This window comes from Cygnus atratus, chromosome 1, assembly GCF_013377495.2.
Source record: "Cygnus atratus isolate AKBS03 ecotype Queensland, Australia chromosome 1, CAtr_DNAZoo_HiC_assembly, whole genome shotgun sequence".
Lineage (NCBI taxonomy): Eukaryota > Metazoa > Chordata > Aves > Anseriformes > Anatidae > Cygnus > Cygnus atratus.
This window is the reverse complement of record NC_066362.1, coordinates 100,076,256-100,097,166: the sequence shown is the minus strand read 5'-3', so window position 1 is coordinate 100,097,166 and position 20,911 is coordinate 100,076,256. Positions and strand designations below refer to the sequence as shown.

General features: G+C 42.9%; 2 protein-coding genes across 2 annotated transcripts; one reads left to right on the top strand and one right to left on the bottom strand.

Moving 5' to 3' along the window:
• The first annotated feature begins 6,945 nt into the window (after positions 1 to 6,945).
• LOC118259811 (cystatin-A-like) lies at positions 6,946 to 12,968 on the top strand. Its single transcript, XM_035569586.2, has 5 exons — positions 6,946 to 7,003; positions 7,264 to 7,309; positions 9,644 to 9,744; positions 10,314 to 10,415; positions 12,795 to 12,968. The coding sequence occupies exons 3-5, from the start codon at positions 9,664 to 9,666 to the stop codon at positions 12,921 to 12,923; spliced, it is 312 nt and encodes a 103-aa protein (XP_035425479.1). The 5' UTR covers positions 6,946 to 7,003; positions 7,264 to 7,309; positions 9,644 to 9,663; the 3' UTR covers positions 12,924 to 12,968.
• A 1,603-nt stretch (positions 12,969 to 14,571) lies between these two features.
• Positions 14,572 to 19,274, bottom strand: LOC118259813 (cystatin-B-like). Its single transcript, XM_035569587.1, has 3 exons — positions 19,100 to 19,274; positions 16,188 to 16,289; positions 14,572 to 15,471 (listed from the first exon to the last, which is right to left on the bottom strand). Exons 1-3 carry the CDS (start codon positions 19,163 to 19,165, stop codon positions 15,343 to 15,345), a joined length of 297 nt encoding a protein of 98 aa, XP_035425480.1. The 5' UTR covers positions 19,166 to 19,274; the 3' UTR covers positions 14,572 to 15,342.
• Positions 19,275 to 20,911: the final 1,637 nt, after the last annotated feature.

Genomic DNA, 20,911 nt, shown 5'->3' with positions numbered 1-20,911 from the left:
ACACACACACACACACACCTGTCCTCCCACCCCCATCCTCCCTCCCCAAAGCCTTTCTTGTTGCCTCACCAAATTAAAACAATTTCTAATGAAAATATACATGTAAACGTAGATGTGCTTAGTGACACGGTTTAATGATGGAATTGGCAACATTAGGTTAAAGGTTGGACCAGATGATCTTACAAGTCTTTTTCAGTTTAAATGATTCTATGATTTAGTCATTTGGAATCTGAAAAAGGCTCACAGAAAAAAACGGAGCAAGATAGCAACCAGTATTGAAAAAGCAGTAAAGAAAACAGAGAAATGCCAATGAAATATACCATCTAAATTTGAGAGAAATATTTATTGTTATTAATGCAGAAATGCTTGTACAGGTCAAGTTCCTTTCTAGGACTTCTCCTTAGGATCCAGAAAATAAGCGATTTTTTTTTAAACTCATACACCCTCTACTGGACATTACATCCTACTGCTGCAAGAGGATAAACATGATTAAGGGAATGTTTCTTTCCAAAGAATACAGTACTCCTCTTTTTCTTTCAGAATCATTTCTGTTTAAGTCCACCTTCCAGTCTTTGCCAATAAAATACACAGTATACCTTAAATCTACAGATGTATTCACAGTTGCAAAACAATACATAAAAAGATTCAGGTTTTCCTCTTGCTCCTTGCTGCAAATACTGCTAGTGTTACTCCCCTGCAACTTCCAGGCCAGGGAAGTCCACAAACACAACTCAGGCACAGTATTCTGGTTAAGGTGCACTGTAGCCAGTGCAGCTACTTGGGTTTGCATTAGCAAAAGGTGAAAGGAGAGCTATGTGATTCATTTAGATATTGTGCAGTAAGAGAATGGCATGAGAGAAATGGATTTTTTTTTCCCAGCATTGTTAAAGAAAAGATATCTTCTTGTTCTTTGTTGGAACAGGAATCAACATTTTGTAGCCTAGGAGAGAGTCCCCTGCCCTGTGTCCTTTACCTTGATAAAGTAGTTTGTTCCAGCAACCACCTGAGCCTTAAACTCCACTGCAGTGAAGACATCAAAGGTTTTCCCTTCTTTTTCTTCTAGCTGAGGCTTCACCTTAAGGAAACATCAAGTTATTAAGACTGATGCAATATTCAAGTATTTAGGACTTAAGGCTCACGCTATCAGTGTGCCTGATTACCCTTAAGGACTTTTTTTGTTTGTTAAAGCAAGGCCAGAAGTCTAGATAGGCAGCAAAGCCAAGACAGTGATGTGATTCCGTCATCACAGACTGAAACCAAGTCTGGAGACAGCCTCTAACAAAGAACTGTGTTGTTATTCTAGAAGATATATTTTGATGTTATTTCCACTGGTAACGTCTCAGCTTTCCTTTCTGTCCTGTATATTTAACAACAAAGGTAAAGTGGTTTACTATATACATACACAAGACTTTAGGTCTTTTAAAAAAGAGAAGATTTAAAACATGTAATTTTTACAAAAAGAAGAGGGCTGTCTTCAGCGTTAGCTCCCTTTTCAAATCATGTAACAGATGGGCCTCCAAAAACCAATCTTGGAAAGCAACACACCTCAGCTTGAGGCTTTACAACACTTGACAGTTCTTCCAGCATTTAATGGCTGCAATGTATAGTGTTTCAAACTGTAAATATTTTACCCCAAATAACAAGTATTCTGAGTCATCATTCCCAGTTTCCAGAGTATAAAACCTGTGCTCGAGAAGTCAGAATAACCTGCCCAGTACCCCTGATAGAGACATGAGCTCTCACGAGTTGCAGCTTTCCTGTCCCACACTTGGCTGCCTAGAACATCATGGCTATACAGTAAGATTCTTGGGTAGGAAAGCAGATTTTAGGCTTTATTTACAAATTACTTAGAATCCCTGCTGCAAGCTGAGTGCTACCCAGAAGGCTTTCCCTGTAGCACTGCATCATTACATAGCCCTCATTCCACTCCCAACGCAACAGGAGTGAATAGATTTTCTCTTTCCAATTATATTATACTTCATCTTTGCAAATTAATATATTTGCTATCTTGCCTGCATCCCACCTTGGGGGAAACGAGTGCCACTGCCACCACTCAGGTGCTGGACCAAACTCTGGTGCTTTTCACAAGAATGGATTGGTAGCCATCCTGACCCTCGGAGCTGTGACCATACTCTTCCCTCCAGGGTCACAGCTCCATACTTCCTCCAGGCGATAAGCAGTACATCAAAAGTAAGGCAATGATGTTTGGATGGTTGTGTACACATGCTTTTTGGCATATAGAAATCAAAGTGCACCCAACAACTTTGCATTCTCAAATGCTGCATGGAGGGGTTCAGTCCCCAAAAGCACAGTAATTCAGTCCTCCCTCCTTCTTTCCCCGAGTCAGAGGATGGAGCAAGTGGTTTCAGTTCTCATCCCTAGAGCTACTGTTCCAAATTTTGCGAAGCACGGTGGAGTGCAGACGTAAGTATCGCACTGCCCCCAACCTGTCCTGTGCTCCCTAACTAACCCTAGATGTTGTACAAGTTTGGTTTCACAGGTCTCAAAATTGCCTCAGCTCAGCACATTTTGTATTTCCTCCACAAAGTCAGCACTAGGCTCCATGACTACAGACAGCTCAGAGTCACATGCAGCTGTAGCTTGTCAGGGTAGCATGGCAATGACTCACCACAGCATATGACAAACGGACATCCTGACACAGTATGGAGAGCTCAGAGGGAAGTCATCTCTGAAAGACCCGATATCAACCCACTCTGCTAATTCATGATCAAGGTCCAGATCTGGGGGTCCCGGTGGACAGTACACTAAACATGAGCCAGCAGCGTGCCCTGGTAGTAAGGAAGGCTAACAGCACACTGGGCTGCATCAGCAAGAGTCCACGCAGAAGAGAGAGTAAAGTGATTATTGCTCTTTACTTGGCACTTGTCAGAGCACATTTAGAATACTATGTCCAGTTTTGGGCCCCCAAAACAAGAAAGAGAGATGTCAATAAGCTGTAGTGAGCTGAGTGAAGGGCCATCATGAGGTAAGATGGCCGGAACACTTGCCCTTTGAGGAGAGAAAGAATTTTTTTTGTGTGAGGACAGTCCAACAGCACAACAGGTTGTCCAAAGAAGCTGTGCAGTCTCCATCCATGGAGGTTTTCAGGACCTGAGTGATCAAAGCCCCAAGCAGCCCGGGACTGCTGACCCTGCACTGAGCAGAAGGTGTAGTCCCTTCCCACCTGAATGACCTGCAATTCAATGACAGGGCTGAAAATTATCACATCCTGACAGTTCTTTGATGATCTGCACAGCCTGTTTGCCTACTCTCAAAACAGCTACAGAGATAATTTTTTTTTGGTGTTGTTTGACGTGAGAGAGCCAGCCTTACAGTGGTTTAGAGTGTATTTGCAGTACCCTTTCAGACATATACATGTTAAATGACTTGGACAAAAGTGGAGCTATTTTCCTAGTATTAAAATGCTTCTGAATGGGAAATTTTTGTGACTGCTGATTTCTACTGTTTCCTTCTGTCAGTTACCTGATCTCAGATCTTTACACACTCTTAACTCTTCCAGAGCTGTCCATTGCATGTGGTAATGTAATGGGACAGGCTGTGTGTACTGTGTGTGCATGTGAAAGAAATTAAAATAAACACTTTAATGAGAAGCTCAGCTGATATCCCTGCCGAGTTTAGATCTCGTGCAGGTAGCTTGCCCCTCTACTGAGGCTTCTCCATTGTTTGGAGATGGTGAATGAAGATGTGCAGATCCAGGTTGCTTAGAAAGTCCTCTCAAGCACTTACTTCTTATCTCCTTTTGTGAAATAAAGAGAAGCATATGTTCTGGCATTCAGTGCTGCCATCTTCTCTAGCCTTTAAGAACTCAAGACTGGTGAAATAGCTAATCACTTTACGGAAAATTTCTAAGGGTAGAACTTGGTTATTTTGAAGGAGCTTGAGAAGACGCTCCTAACTTGTACCATAGGCTCACCACAGGCTGGGTTGATTTTAACAATAAGCGATAAATAACTTTCTGCTGATGAAGTTGAAGTTTCTGTTCATCTTTCAAGTTGATGTATGGTGTCGGAAATCTTTTGAATTCAGGATTGGTATCAGGAGGGGAAACCCTTTTTTGGCAGAGTAGCATGTTAAATGTTGAGGCTAGTGTTCCTGTGTTGATGCCGACTAGATCCTCAGTCAGCAGATGGAGGACTGCTTTCCTTTCACAGCTGATGAAATTTGGTGGAGACCATGTGTCATTTCATCCAGTCAAGATTAGTCATGTCTTATCACTGTGCAACCACAAGACTGACCTACTCCCGTAGATGTCCCAATCATTTCTATGAAAATGGCTTCATTTCTATTTTGAAATAACTCATAAATACCTAATCCTAGGATTTGGATTCTTTTGTTGTTGTTGTTGTTACTGTACTGATACTTTTATTGACTGCAGCTTCTGTTTACTACTTAAAATTGCTTACACAGAACCAGAGAGTAGTGGTGTACAAGCTGCAAAGATTTTTTTCCGTTAGCTGAATAAGTAGAAGGCGCTACTCAGCTTTAAAGCTATATAGAACAGTAGTGCTGTTCTTCCATCACAGATTCTCAAAGCTTACAGCAGAACATTTACATGAAGAAAAACTGCAGTCTGTGCGAATGCTGAGCACGGGCAGGAATGGTATGTAACATCAAACGTGTCCCACATGCTAAAGTGGAGACCCGGTCAAGGTTGTCAATGTTCTGCAAGAGATTGTGGAGTAATTGGCTAAAGTGACTAGGAAGATTAAACTAAAATTCACATTTTAAAGAAAATGTACAGCATTGAAGAAGTTTTCAGGGTGGAGTGTAGCTGCATTACCGAAGTGTTCCCTAGGCCTCTAACCTTAGATGTTATTGCACTAGGGGAACCTGGTGTGCTGGCTCTAAGAGGAACTGTACGGAGGGTGGAGTGGAGTGGAGACACCGCAGCCAGGCTCCGTGATAAAATGGGAACTCAGAGGTACATCGGAATCGAAAAGCTGCATATTTACTACCCTGGGCCAACCTCCTGCCATGTTTTTGACAAAATGCTGTTGTTTTGGTGAACTTTGCTCGTTATAATATCATTATAATACCAAAACACACCTCCACCCCCAAAGCTACCCACCTCCAAGGTGTGACCACCCCTCACTGAGCATGCGCTCTGAATTTCTCGGAGCCTATAACTTTAAACAAAAGTGAGAAAATTTAGCACTAATCATAAGAAAGGTGTATATGACTAGAGTCACTCAGTCTCCACCTAAAAGATAGAAAATAATATAAATTGGATTAAGAGAGAGGCGATGTTAGGGAAGATACCATCCTGACTTCTGGGATCAGTCGGCGGGCTCAGCCTCTCTTCCCCCCCCATTGGAACACCTTTGGGTGAGATTTGAACACTTGGTTATACTGGGTGTCTCTGCAGAAACACAGAAATCTCTGTAGGGTCTTTGTACCTTTTTAATGCGTTAATTGCCAGGCTGTGTACCTATGTATTTCACGCATGCTAGCTTGCTTTTACAGATGGTAAATCATCACCAGCAATCCAAAGAACCTGTGTACCTCTTGCTGTAACAAGTTGCACTTAATTGCATTGTTCCTAGCCATGATAGTTCTCATTGAACGTGACTAGAGTAAGGGCATGTTACGTTGTTGGTGAATCTGTGACCGTGATAGTTCAGTACTCTGAATCTAACTGGACCCACATCGGTTAATGCGTTATTGGTGAAGCTGTGACTGTGATAGTTCAGTACCCTGAATCTGACCGGACCCATAATGGGTAATCAGCTACACCCCTTTACGCGATAGAGATGTTATAACAGCTGTTCTTTTCAAGGCAGCGTTCCAAATGCTGTTTCATTACATCCAAAGCTTAATGGAGAAAGGTTTAGATTGCCTTGGATAGTCTGTTGCCACTGATTAAAAAGTCTGTAAGTTGTCAGGATTTCAAAGAGACTTCATGAACTATGTGTGCAAGAGAGCACTGCATCCCAGTGTTAGATGTATCACTGCATTTTGAGACAGCCGTTAATACGTCTGTTGAAAGAAAACAGGCTAATTTTCATGTGTGGACTCCAGTGTCAGCTGAACAGTTAATGTTGATTTCCCTTCCCTTCTGCACAACTCCGCGTTCTGGGAGAAAAAAACATTCTTGTGCTTTGAAGTCAAAACCCATCAAACCCAGAAATGTGGAGTCCAATGAATGACTTCCACACAACATTAATCTCTTTAGTTTCACTCCTACAGTCTTCCTGAGGTTATAACGTAACTCTTCTTGTCTTTGTACTCGGTGCATTTCTTACTAATCAGAAGCAAGAGTTCTCCAGAGGAGTGGTGTTGCTTTGGGAACTGCGTCAAAATACCTTCCAAGGGCATTAGTGAGATCTGCATCCCGGTGAGTGGAGAAATTTATAAAATGGCTTTGTTTAGCCCTGGTGCTGTGCTGTTATCGGATGTACTCTGTGACTTGTGGCCTCAGTATGGTGAGCTGGCTCTCCCAGTTAGTTAGCTCATCTGTCTTGCTGTGTGAGTAAGACACGTGGTAGGAATGTGGTGGAAGACAATCAGTGTTTGAGTGAATCAGCAATGTCTTGTAGAGATGAAAGAGGTTGAACTCATTGGCTTGAATTGTCATTCCCTCCATGAACAGGGCTGTGAGGATCTCCTCATCTGGTGTGATGAATTGAGAGAAAATGGAAAACTTCCATTTTTAACACCTGCCACTCCCTTTATTCCCAAGAACTGCAAACAGTGTTGCTCAAGCTTGGGGAATTCTGCAACATCCTGATCTGTAACATGCTCTTATCTTTATCTGTATACCATTGAATTTAGACCCCTGTCAGCCCTAGTTCCTCAATCTCAAGTTCTTTGTACCAAGAACAGGTCTTGAAGTTAGATATGAAGCATGTTTGCAGTCTGTTGCATCACTTGTTATCTGTGGGGAGGTCAATAAGCAGGAAATTGGCACTGGAGTTTCGAGAAATACATAAATGTTACTGCATATAAAATCTATCTTGACTGTCTGAGTTCTTGGAAATGCTGGGTGAGGCTTTGATGCATTTCCTGAGTGTATGGACTGGTCACCTGCATGTGGGTGAAGAGGCAAGAGGGTTCTAGTTTCAGCCCTAACCAACTGTCTTAGGGTATGGATGGCTGGAGACTGTCATTTACCTTTCTTACTGACATGGAGCCTTTATACACACAAGATTTTAATGTGCTCTTGCTCTTTACATTTACTATTAATATTATTAGTGCTTTACATGGCTTTTTGTCCCTGTTTTCACCATTTCTCTCCTCCTCCAGTTCTGACTAAGGTTACACCCATCTTCTTACAGAGCTTGGAACCAAGGTAACCCTTATGAATTTCTTGCTGTTGTTCCTTGTAACTGTACCTTGTTCACTTTGTGCTTTGAATGACTGTGCATGGATCCCACTGTAAAGAGGGCTTTGTCTTCTGTACATGATTTACCTAATGACTTCTTTCCTGATGTAAGAGTATTATTGCAACAATCAAAAACTGCTCTTGAGCCTTATTGGTCTAATGAAAGTTTGAATGCTCAATGTTATTATAGCCACCAACTTTGCAGATTTGATAGAAGATTTTTACCAAACCACCATCACCTTACAAAAGGCTTCTGCCAGGTCACAGGACTTAGCACCTACTGGAACAGACATTGCCCCAGAATAAGTATTGGTTTCTAAGGAAGAAGCTGAAGATTTGGAATTAGATGAATTTTTAGAAGAACAAGTTTTAAAGATACAAAAAATGGAATCCAGGTTACCCTATTCCTAGTCAGGTGGCAGTTCATTTGGCAGTGTATAGTGAAATTCAAATGACATCAATTGATAGAGCAAAACGATTATTGTGGTGGCATATGAATCATCTCACTTGGGGAGAATCTTCTATTGCGGAATATATTGCCAGACTTCAGACTTGTCTGTCTAACCCTGAAAAATACAGGGGAAAAGATGCCCCAACCATTGAAGCAATCACTAGACCAACTGGAGTATCACTGCACCGCTCAGGGGCATCTGGTCCAGCTAGAGGCCCTTTTCAATCTAGGCGACAGTGTTTGGCCCCTAGATGATGAAAGGTCAAAACCACGGCTGAATATGGAAGGCCCTGGTCCAAATCATGAGATAGACAGAGTTCACATGTGGGATCCCCGGTCCTGCATTCTGAACCATCTACCTCACGATCCTCCCCAGCTGGGAGACAATACTGATGGGATTCATCAACTACGCTTGTTAACAGGATTATAGAAAATACCTGGGTGCAACTTTAATCCTAACTGGAAAATACCTGTCTTTACAGAAACTGGTATTTCTCTGGAGGCACAACTGGAATTTCCTTTGAGAAACTGGAAATATTTATCCCCAGTTAAATTTTGGCCCAAGGGTATTTCCTATTTTCCAGTGCAAGCTGGGGTAAAGGTGGATAAGTATCCAGGTTTTGAAATCTCCCATGAATCCCTGTGTAAACTTGATCTCCATAAAATGTTTCAAGCTGGGATCTTGTACAGACAGGAGTCAAAGCACCAAGTCTCTTTTTGCGGTACAGCTTATTTGTGGGAACAGCAAGACCTTGTTTCCAAACAGATCCAAACAGGACACAGACCACACAAACCAATGTCAGGGTACCAAGCAAAAGGAGTGGAATAATTAGTCAGAAAAACTTGGAATTGGTTAAGGGGGTTAAAACACTGGTTAAAATTGGTTAAAACACTGTATCAAGTTATCACTGCTAAATGTAACTTTTTATTTTTCTCATACTTACAAAGTAGCTGTGTACAAAGGTACTACAGGGACCTGCAGGCTGGCACTATGTCCTTGTAATAACATACCAATTCCAACATCAGTCATGGATGCTATATTGCAAAAGGGGGCCATATCCCATATCACCAGAGGGTGGTCAACATCCCAATTTAGCAAGTAAAGGGCATTTCATAGAATCACATAATCACAGAATATCCCGAGTTGGAAGGGACTCACAAGGATCATCGAGTCCAACTCCTGGCACCACACAGGTCTACCCAAAAATTCAGACCATATGACTAAGAGCACAATCCAAGCGCTTCTTAAACTCTGACAGGCTTGGTGCCATGACTATGTCCCTGGGGAGCCTGTTCCAGTGCGCGACTGCCCTCTCAGTGAAGAACCTCTTCCTGATGTCTAGCCTAAACCTCCCCTGCCTCAGCTTGACACCATTCCCTCGGGTCCTATCGCTGGTCACTAAAAAGAACAGATTGGCGCCTGCCCTTCTGCTCCCCCTCGTGAGGAAGCTGTAGACCACAGTGAGGTCTCCCCTCATTCGTTAATGGTTAAACTGAAGGCCATAGTGTGATTCCAGCTTTGTTTGCCATAGGCATTTTTCTACTCTGACGTGGCATGTTACAATGTATGCAAAGAACATTCTTAGGAATATAGAGATGTACTATGTTCCCTCACAATATAATCCTACTGATGACAGGCCTATTCCCAGGAAACCCCTTGATTAGCCCTCTGTGCATTAAACACTTCCCCTGAAGCCTTTAAAGTTGCCAGCCAGGCTATATTCTGATTAAGATTGCAGCAATGGTTGGTTCTATATGTTAAAAGTCATATGATTCCGTGGTACATATAGGTATATATATACAAGGTGCCTGGTGACTCTTCTCAGACTACTCTGGACTTCCCTCCTCAGAACCACCCACCATTTCAGAGATGTTACCTGCCACTATGGTACCTGGGGGCTTATCTGAAACTAAGCCTGCTACTCCAGAAATCCAGCATATTGTTGACCAGGTGAGTTGCAACCTATCTAAAGATAAAGTCTGTGTGAAGGGTGAATCTTTTGCCAAGGCTGGGAGACCAGGTGGTGATACTGAGTGTTTAAACTGAAGAAGCTGAAAATGCCTTTGTCAGTAAGTATTTTTCTCAGCGTTCTGTGTAGGCACTGTGCAAGTAAGACAAAAACAAATCACTTTTCTCTTTCATCCTTGTCCATAGGCAGGCATAGTACTGGCTACCTTCACTTAATCTTTGCATACAATTAAAAGACCAACTCTACTGTGCCAGCACTGTGGTTGCTGTATTTGAAAGGAGAAGATTGTACCTGATAGGTACCGATACGCAGCTTTTAGGAAAAAAATCGTTTAGGAAGCCTAACTCTAATGTGATTTTAAAGAATGCTGGAGGCAACACTTGAAATAGGAAAGAAGGCTGGAGATTTAGTTGTAAATTGAATTATTTAGATGGTTCTGGGTTTATTTCACTACAGGTATGTGTTTAGAAATCTGAGAATTGGAGTGGTAGATGGGAAGGAAAAGCCTAAATATGAATCTGCCAACCATTTTTTCCTTTTCTTTTTACAGGTGAAGCCAGAATTTGAAAGAAGGGAAAAGAGAACATATGGCATCTTTCGAGCCATAGTATATAAGACTCAGGTGGTTGCTGGAACAAACTACTTCATTAAGGTTTGTATGTTTTATAAGAGGGATTACTTTGTAGTCAAACAATATAGGTGACTTGCATAGTGGCTTATAGCAGGAAAGGGAAGCACATGTAGAAAACCTGATGTGACTAGCAAGAATCAACACTATCTGTAACTGCTTATAAAATTCCTCTGTCACTACTCTTGAATAGAAGTATAAAAGCTTAACATTCACTGTGCTTCTTCAGATGTGAATGATAACTTTTGTAAGATCATCTTAGTTGAAGACAGTGGATAGCCTTATCAGCGCAAATTATCTAAACTAGCTGTAACTGTGCTCCCCTGTTGCCTTTCAAGGCAAAGCAGCGGATTTCATATTCCTTCTGTGTCCTCCAGTAGTGTTTAAAATGATTAATTTGAGGCCAGCCTGAGCATCTGTTGGAGAGTTAGTCAACTGTTTAATTTAATGCGAGCATCCCAGATTCTTCTAACTAGTTTTGCATGCAAGCATGTGTGTTGACCCTTTTGGTTCTGTGTCATCTGCTGCAGAGGTACAGCCTACCTGTTCTTTCTTTACTGAAACAAAAAAACAAACAAACAAACCACTTTGTAGACAAATGTAGTGCTATTCATCCTCTATTGGAAAACCTTACCCATGGATTTCAGCAGTTTTCTGAGAAGTAACATACAAGAAATTGCAGGGCATATCCTGCAACCAGAACTGAAGGCTCAAAAGCATTGCTTCGGGGCAGGCTGGCTTCCTGTACATAGCACAAACCCTGCATGTGAATGCTCTACTATAACCTCATGTATGTGTGGATATAAGCCTGGGTAGGATGTGCTCTCTTGACAAGAGTCAGAGTTTGTTTTTTACGGAAGAGAACTGGCAGACAGGGTTTGGGGAACAGTGATTCTGCAGAGACATAACGAACGTTTGCTCTCAGATTTCCGTATTTAGTTGATCTCAGGAAGGACAGATACTGCCAAACCTTCTTTCCTGAATCCTTCCTTAAAATAACTCTTAACAGTTATTTCTACATTCTGTGGGTACAAGGGAACAGTACTGACAGGCTACCTATTATATGGTCAGTCTGAGTCTTACTTAAACAAATGATGTTTATCCTTCCCCTGCTACTGTGAGATGTGCCTTCATTTTGTGGACGAGGTAGTGAGTAATGAAGAGTACAAAAACTCATAGGAAGGCTGCGGTAGAGCCAGAAGTCACGCCCAGTTGCATTTCTTCCCTTAGTGCTTATTGCTGACCTAGGCAATCACATGTGTAAAGTACTTGCCTGCTGTCCATGGTAAGCCTACCAAATACTGAGTAGCCTACCTACTACTACTGAGTAGCCTGACCAAGCTACTCAGAAATTAAGACTGATATGTAATCAAACTTAATAAACACATTTATAGCACTGGTGACTGATGATGTCTTTCCCAATTTTGCAAGTGACAGGAAACACTTCTTCAATTTAGCATTAGCTGGAATGAGCTCTGTTGCAAGAGTCATTCTTTTATACTTGGGAATTTTCCACATCGCTAATATTTTACCAACAAATTTACAGCTGAGATGTAATCCAGACAAAGACAAACATGGTGCAGCACTGCAGTTACCAGAACGCGTGTAAAGACCTCTTAAGAGCCAAAGGCATTAAACTTTCCTTTAATACCATAGACCTCACACAGTAAGAGTTGAACACCTGTTGTATTTGGCTCTGTATGTAGGAAATTCTGCACAACTTTGTAGGAAATCTTTGTGAGGGCTTTCTGGAGGGGAAGGCAAGTTTATTTTAAAACTGATTTCAGCCACTCATGCTCATCCCTGCAAGCAAGAAGACATGTCATGTTGTCTGTCCAGGCACCACACCAGCATGTTTGCAGTAAGAAAGACAAGGGATCTTGGCTTTCAAGTTGTGATTGCATCTCTGGGGTTGTTCTTAAGACCATGTGAAGGTTTTGGATAGATCTTTTTGTACCCTCTAGGAGCTGATATGGTCTCTGCATCTTGTCCCACCTCTGAGCCATTAGGACTTACTCTTTTGTCTCCTGCTCTGACTGTCCCGAGAAGTTTCAAGCTGATGGACTGGGATCTTGATGACCTAAATAAGATGCCATCAAAACCTTTCCCCTTTTGTTTCTTCTGGTGCTTCTACACCCAAGAAGTCCTCATTTTCCATTAACATCTGTCTGATGTTGTGTTTTTTCTAACTTGTTTTATTACAACCTCTAATACATAGAGACATAGAGTTCTCCATGTAGTTTCTGCCACCAGTTACCATCCAGACTTGGGCTAAGAGTCACTGAAGTAGAAGTGAAGATATGCCTAAAATCAAGCTTCTGAGAAAAGATATCCTTTCAAGTATATAAGAGCACCTTTTAGTTCCACACATGATCCTCGTTCTCCCACTGTTCTGGTTTCTAGGTCCAAGATTCTGATACTGGCTACGTCCACTTAAGGGTGTTCCAAGCCCTTCCTCATGAAAACCAAGGTCCCAGACTTGACAGTTATCAAACCGACAAAACCAGAGATGATCCTCTGATCTACTTCTGAGAGATGGTGGAGAATGTTTCCGGACTTCTGCAAGTTGCACGTGGATTCTGCCTGTGTCAGTAAATGCATGAGAATAAAATAAGTTTTGAAAGCTTTCTTCATCTTGTGCATATTGTGTCTAGGTCTGCTGCCTGACTAAAGCTTGAGAGGGCTCTGAAATATTAATCAAAGCTGTTTCTGCCACCTAAGGTGCTGTAGCTCTAAGACAGAGTACACTCCTTTTATCTCTTCTTTCCAAGTACTGTCAGTATTTTTAGGTGTAACAGGCCACATATTTCTTGGGTTTGCTCTAAGTGCATTAAATACAAGCTATTGGCTGCTCTTCAGAAAGTGTGAGAGAAATTTCTAGAGGAGGAATTGAGAAGCCAAACTGTGTGCCCCTCTGTAAGGGCAGCTTGACTGGTTAGGGTGGGGTGAGGAAAGGCATGACCTACTCAGAGTAGCAGGAAGAGGGACCTCCTGCTGCAGCAGGAACAGCTCAATCCCAGCATCCAGGCCCTGGAGCAGAGAGTGACCATCATGATTAGAGAGCATGGTTTACTGGAGATGCATACAGCTCATTCCTTTTTTGTAGCATCAGGAACCTGCAACGAGATCAATTTTCAGTTAAGCTCTGAGGGGACAAAGGTAGAAAGCAACCCCCAAACCACGACAACCATATTTTTCTGTTAGCAGCTGCTCAGGTAGGTGCTCTTGAATCACACCCAGTGCAATCCAAGCCAATGAGCTTGGGCTCAGGTGTGAGACATTAAATGTTTCAATGGGCTTCAGGCCACACCTTGCTTGTGTTCATATTTGGTGCTGTACTGAATAGGCATGTAACTGTCACAGGTTATGTAGCGCCTAGGAAAACATGGCAGAGCACCCCCCTCTCCCCACCAATTCCTCTACAAGACAGCCTGGATCTGATGCTTTAAGTCCTTGAAGGACTTGCTTTAAGTAAGAAGGCAATGTGTGGACTCCTGTGACTTTCAGAGTACTTTCCTGGTGAATTTAAGTTTTCAAAAGAGCTGAATCTTGCTGTCTAATGCTACAAATCTTAAAATGCAGCAAGTCTAGCATTATCAGTGCTAGCTCACGTCTCTCAGAATACCACTTGGCAATACTGTTTAGCTTTTTTGAATCATATAAAATCATTCAGGATGGAGAGTTTACCAGCAACAAAAAATACCGTCTCCAGAACCACCTTATTTTAGCAAAACAAGAAGTGCATAACAACCCTGACGTATTCCACCAAGGTTCCACGTTGGGAGTGGGGGAGGATGCTTTGGGCTGATGTGAGTAAAAGAATATATGCAAAGAAAGTAGTTTGAGCTCCCTTAAGTTCCCCTTAATAGTTAGGAAAGAGAACATGCTCTAAACAGTGCTACTTACTTGCTCACACAGCATTCCTGCCACAAGAAGCATAATAATGTGCATGTATGGTTTCTTCAGTGTGGGACCAAGAATCTGCACCGGTGTCATACACAGGTGGGCTGTTTCTTCTCAGTTCAGAATGCAGCAACACCTCTCCCAAAGTAAAATATCAAAATTTCCAACACACACACGCACACCTGTCCTCCCACCCCCATCCTCCCTCCCCAAAGCCTTTCTTGTTGCCTCACCAAATTAAAACAATTTCTAATGAAAATATACATGTAAACGTAGATGTGCTTAGTGACACGGTTTAATGATGGAATTGGCAACATTAGGTTAAAGGTTGGACCAGATGATCTTACAAGTCTTTTTCAGTTTAAATGATTCTATGATTTAGTCATTTGGAATCCGAAAAAGGCTCACAGAAAAAAAAGGAGCAATATAGCAACCAGTATTGAAAAAGCAGTAAAGAAAACAGAGAAATGCCAATGAAATATACCATCTAAATTTGAGAGAAATATTTATTGTTATTAATGCAGAAATGCTTGTACAGGTCAAATTCCTTTCTAGGACTTCTTCTTAGGACTCAGAAAATAAGCGATTTTTTTTTAAACTCATACACCCTCTACTGGACATTACATCCTACTGCTGCAAGAGGATAAACATGATTAAGGGAATGTTCCAAAGACTACAGTATTCCTGTTTCTCTTGCTTTCAAAATCATTTCTGTTCAAGTCTACCTTCCACGAGTGCTAATGTCACTCCCCTGCAACTTCCAGACCAGGGAAGTCCACAAACACAACTCAGGCACAATATTCTGGTTGAGGTGCACTGTAGCCAGTGCAGCTACTTGGGTTTGCATTAGCAAAAGGTGAAAGGAGAGCTATGTGATTCATTTAGATATTGCACAGTAAGAAAATGGCATGAGAGAAATGGATTTTCTTTCCAGTTTTGTTAAAAAAAAAAAAAAAGATATTTCTTGTTCTTTGTTGGAACAGGAATCAACATTTTGCAGCCTATAGAAAATATACATAAGAAATCATTAGGAAGACACATAAGTTTGCTAGAAATAAGTCAGTTCATCATGCTTCGTCTTGCTGCTCTGGTATCCATGGAGACTCAGTGGCTTATTCTCATGAGGAAGGCTTTTGAACACCCGCAGGTGCACAAACTCATCGTTTCCAACATGGACCTGAAAGGCATGAAAACCAGTGAGTGCTATGGAGTAACAGTCGCCTTCATCAGGAGGGATGATTTAGGTTGGTGTGTTTGAGGTTGGGGAAGCAGAGAAACAGTAAGGAAAAAAAATCACCTCAGAAGGTGTGGCCTTGTTTGAGGCAGACTGGAAGTTGTGACTTTGTGGAAATACCACCTGATCCTTCTGTCTGCTAATCCTCCTTATGCCTGAGATAGGGAATGTGTCTCAGAGTTGCTGAGAAGTGATTAAACACATGAAAAATACTCTAATCTTATCTGGAAGAACAAAGACTTAAATGCTTTGATCACATTTGCTTTTTTTTTTTTTTCTTTTTTGTGTGTGGCATCACTATAGGCAGAGTCAGAGGAGGTTTGATACTTAACTGTATCCTTCCACATCTGGACTTCACTTAATACAATATTAGTGCTCAGCATCATGGATGTGTAATTATCACAAAACCAAGTTTCACAGAGTAACTTAAGTACAGATCATTATGATAATAGAAAAGTACGCTTATCTCCACTTAGTATTTGAAAGAAGACAGGCTGGGAGGTGGGGGTGACTTTTTTTTTTTTAATTTACATGCACAGATATTTTCTTATTAAGGCCAAATCACAAGCATCCCTGTGTATGCAAAGTAAATGAAAAAAATTTGCAAACATGTTCTATTAAAAAAAAAAAGAGGGATTCCCCTGCCCTGTGTCCTTTACCTTGATAAAGTAGTTTGTTCCAGCAACCACCTGAGCCTTAAACTCCACTGCAGTGAAGACATCAAAGGTTTTCCCTTCTTTTTCTTCTAGCTGAGGCTTCACCTTAAGGAAACATCAAGTTATTAAGACTGATGCAATATTCAAGTATTTAGGACTTAAGGCTCACGCTATCAGTGTGCCTGATTACCCTTAAGGACTTTTTTTGTTTGTTAAAGCAAGGCCAGAAGTCTAGATAGGCAGCAAAGCCAAGACAGTGATGTGATTCCGTCATCACAGACTGAAACCAAGTCTGGAGACAGCCTCTAACAAAGAACTGTGTTGTTATTCTAGAAGATATATTTTGATGTTATTTCCACTGGTAACGTCTCAGCTTTCCTTTCTGTCCTGTATATTTAACAACAAAGGTAAAGTGGTTTACTATATACATACACAAGACTTTAGGTCTTTTTAAAAAGAGAAGATTTAAAACATGTAATTTTTACAAAAAGAAGAGGGCTGTCTTCAGCGTTAGCTCCCTTTTCAAATCATGTAACAGATGGGCCTCCAAAAACCAATCTTGGAAAGCAACACACCTCAGCTTGAGGCTTTACAACACTTGACAGTTCTTCCAGCATTTAATGGCTGCAATGTATAGTGTTTCAAACTGTAAATATTTTACCCCAAATAACAAGTATTCTGAGTCATCATTCCCAGTTTCCAGAGTATAAAACCTGTGCTCGAGAAGTCAGAATAACCTGCCCAGTACCCCTGATAGAGACGTGAGCTCTCACGAGTTGCAGCTTTCCTGTCCCACACTTGGCTGCCTAGAACATCATGGCTATGCAGTAAGATTCTTGGGTAGGAAAGCAGATTTTAGGCTTTATTTACAAATTACTTAGAATCCCTGCTGCAAGCTGAGTGCTACCCAGAAGGCTTTCCCTGTAGCACTGCATCATTACATAGCCCTCATTCCACTCCCAACGCAACAGGAGTGAATAGATTTTCTCTTTCCAATTATATTATACTTCATCTTTGCAAATTAATATATTTGCTATCTTGCCTGCATCCCACCTTGGGGGAAACGAGTGCCACTGCCACCACTCAGGTGCTGGACCAAACTCTGGTGCTTTTCACAAGAATGGATTGGTAGCCATCCTGACCCTCGGAGCTGTGACCATACTCTTCCCTCCAGGGTCACAGCTCCATACTTCCTCCAGGCGATAAGCAGTACATCAAAAGTAAGGCAATGATGTTTGGATGGTTGTGTACACATGCTTTTTGGCATATAGAAATCAAAGTGCACCCAACAACTTTGCATTCTCAAATGCTGCACGGAGGGGTTCAGTCCCCAAAAGCACAGTAATTCAGTCCTCCCTCCTTCTTTCCCCGAGTCAGAGGATGGAGCAAGTGGTTTCAGTTCTCATCCCTAGAGCTACTGTTCCAAATTTTGCGAAGCACGGTGGAGTGCAGACGTAAGTATCGCACTGCCCCCAACCTGTCCTGTGCTCCCTAACTAACCCTAGATGTTGTACAAGTTTGGTTTCACAGGTCTCAAAATTGCCTCAGCGCAGCACATTTTGTATTTCCTCCACAAAGTCAGCACTAGGCTCCATGACTACAGACAGCTCAGAGTCACATGCAGCTGTAGCTTGTCAGGGTAGCATGGCAATGACTCACCACAGCATATGACAAACGGACATCCTGACACAGTATGGAGAGCTCAGAGGGAAGTCATCTCTGAAAGACCCGATATCAACCCACTCTGCTAATTCATGATCAAGGTCCAGATCTGGGGGTCCCGGTGGACAGTACACTAAACATGAGCCAGCAGCGTGCCCTGGTAGTAAGGAAGGCTAACAGCACACTGGGCTGCATCAGCAGGAGTCCACGCAGAAGAGAGAGTAAAGTGATTATTGCTCTTTACTTGGCACTTGTCAGAGCACATTTAGAATACTATGTCCAGTTTTGGGCCCCCAAAACAAGAAAGAGAGATGTCCATAAGCTGTAGTGAGCTGAGTGAAGGGCCATCATGAGGTAAGATGGCCGGAACACTTGCCCTTTGAGGAGAGAAAGAATTTTTTTTGTGTGAGGACAGTCCAACAGCACAACAGGTTGCCCAAAGAAGCTGCGCAGTTTCCATTCATGGAGGTTTTGAAGACCTGAGTGATCAAAGCCCCAAGCAGCCCGGGACTGCTGACCCTGCACTGAGCAGGAGGTGTAGTCCCTTCCCACCTGAATGACCTGCAATTCAGTGACAGGGCTGAAAATTATCACATCCTGACAGTTCTTTGATGATCTGCACAGCCTGTTTGCTTACTCCCCAAACAGCTACTAGAAAGAAGATGGTTCAGAATCACCCTGACTAATCCTTGCCACAGTTTCCAGCAAGAAGCCAAAGACTGAGCAAACCTGGGTGGGAATCCTTGCCGTGGAAAGGTAGTTGCTATGAGATCCCTAAGCCAGGTGCACTGCTGGAGGGAAGCTGTCCTGCGATTCCTCACATTTTACATGCTCTGGGTCAGCAGTAGTGCTTGCGAGCACTGAATCTGGCCAGTGTTTGGCCATCGCCACCACTCTAACAAAATAACGCAACGGAGACGAAAGCTAGAAAAGCAGGAACAGGAAACACGCTCGCGTTAAGCAAACTGGGAGACCACAGTAAATCTCCACAGAGATTCAAGCAAAGAAGATAATTTGAGAAATTTATCTTGATTTAACAAAGTATGTTTTTCTCAATATGTATGCTCGGGGGGTGACTGCTCCCCGGCCGCCTGCCTGCAGGCAGCGACCCCACCGCCCTAGGGGCGCGAGGCAGCCCCAGCCCCAGCAAGCCCACGCCGGGCGCAGGCCCTACGGGAGCCGCCCGGGCGCCGCCGCCCCACCCCAGGCCCGTGGGGCTCTCGCCGTGCCCGTCCCCGGCGCGTCCCCCTCACCTCGTCGGCGATCTTCTGCGTCTCGCTGGTGGCGGGCTGGGTCGCCGAGGTACCCCCGCACAACATGACGGCGGCCTCCCCTCTCCTCTCCTCTCCTCTCCTCTCCTCTCTCCGCCCAGCAGCGGCCCTCACGCCGGGGCGGGCCCCGCTCCCGCCCCGGGGCCGGGCCTGACGCCGGGGCGGGGCCAGGGCGCTGGGTTTGTGTTCATTTCTGGCTGGTTTGAACTGATTCCATGGAAAAACAACAGCAAACGCGCCTTCTATTACGCGTCCCCAACGCCCCTTTGTCAATTTAGTAAATATATCCCTGAATTTACCAGCGGTGGGTGTTGCATACTGCAGGGGCTTCCTGCGTGAGTAAGGGAGGACACACATGAAACAGAACGGGGAAGGAGAAATTCTGTCCTCTCACATCGTCCCTCTCCTGATGGTCCAGCAAATACCAACCAAGGGCACATGCTTTGATGTAGATTTTTGAGCCGTGGGGGTGGGAAGGGGGAGCCATTCACACAAGCGACTTCTGGTGGGACATGCCAGTGGAAGTTCTTGGGTTTGAGCTTTCCACAGAAGCATGTAACCCAACTTGTCTTCATCAGTATTGTCTCATGTGACAGGCGGCTGAGGAACCTTCCTCTCCGGGACGTGGCAGGATGAGAAGACATACCCTACATGCATGGAAAAAAGAGTTTGGTTGCAAATCGCCTTCATGAAGGGGTTCCTTCTTTACTGATTTTCCCTAGCCTCTAGTACATGCGTCACTCAAATAAGGCTGCAGCAGAAGTACTCACATAGCCTATGTGGCTTGAGGCTTTCAGCTCAGGTTAAGTGTGGAGTGAGGGTGGATGGGGCTTCCCCAGGAAACTGAGCATTCAAATCTGTCACAAGGAAATTATGGCAGGCCATTGGAGCTTCATTGTGTGCCAGGGTAGAACTTCCTTTTAAGTAGATGTAATGAATTAAGAACACCCAAGAAGCTTAGCAATAAATATCAATATTATCTACTGTGAGTGTAGCCAGTGAATATTGTCCTCCAAACAAAGCAGGCAGTGGTGACTTCATTTCTCACATTACATGTGTTTGTGCACAGTTTATATCTTCTGTTGTCCTCATTTAATTCATTGAGAACTTCTGTACTTTCAAGACTGTCAGCTTCAGGGGCTACTTTCTGGGTCTGGCCCATAGGAGTGATTCACTAGCACTAAAGTTATTTGGCTACTGAACTTTTATTAAGAGTGAGCTGTAATTATTGTTTTTTTAGCCCTTTTGCCATCTAATAGCTATGTGCATTCATGTATTTGGTTAGACCCAGGAATCCACGGGTTTCAATTGCCACCTCTAAATTAAGCCTGGGGGCTGCAGTCAGCAGCAGCCTGGGGAAGGGACATGTTTTTGTTGTTGTTTTTTTTTTTCTCAGAAGCAATGAGCAACTCCCACTGGGTCTAGTGGTCGAATGTGGTTTCTGAAAGTGTGGCCCCAGTGACTTGTGTTTTCAAACTCTTTTTCTTTCTTCTAACCTGCAGTGCCATAGCTGTAATCACATATTGTTATTTGCAGGCCAAACAGTTAAAGTTGGATTGGTTCTTACATGGTGTAACTAAAATTTGAGCCCACTCCAAGTTGAATATAGCAGAGCAACAAAAGGGTTAAAATAACTTGTCTTAATAGCATTCTTCATTGGTTTCTGGACTTCCACTGTGCCCTCATAAAGCAAAACTCCTCAGCAGCCAGTGGAGGTTGCAAAACAGTTTTTATGCAGTAATGTCACCTGTAAGTTTTATTTTCCTGCCCTGGCAAAAGAACGAACAAGCAATA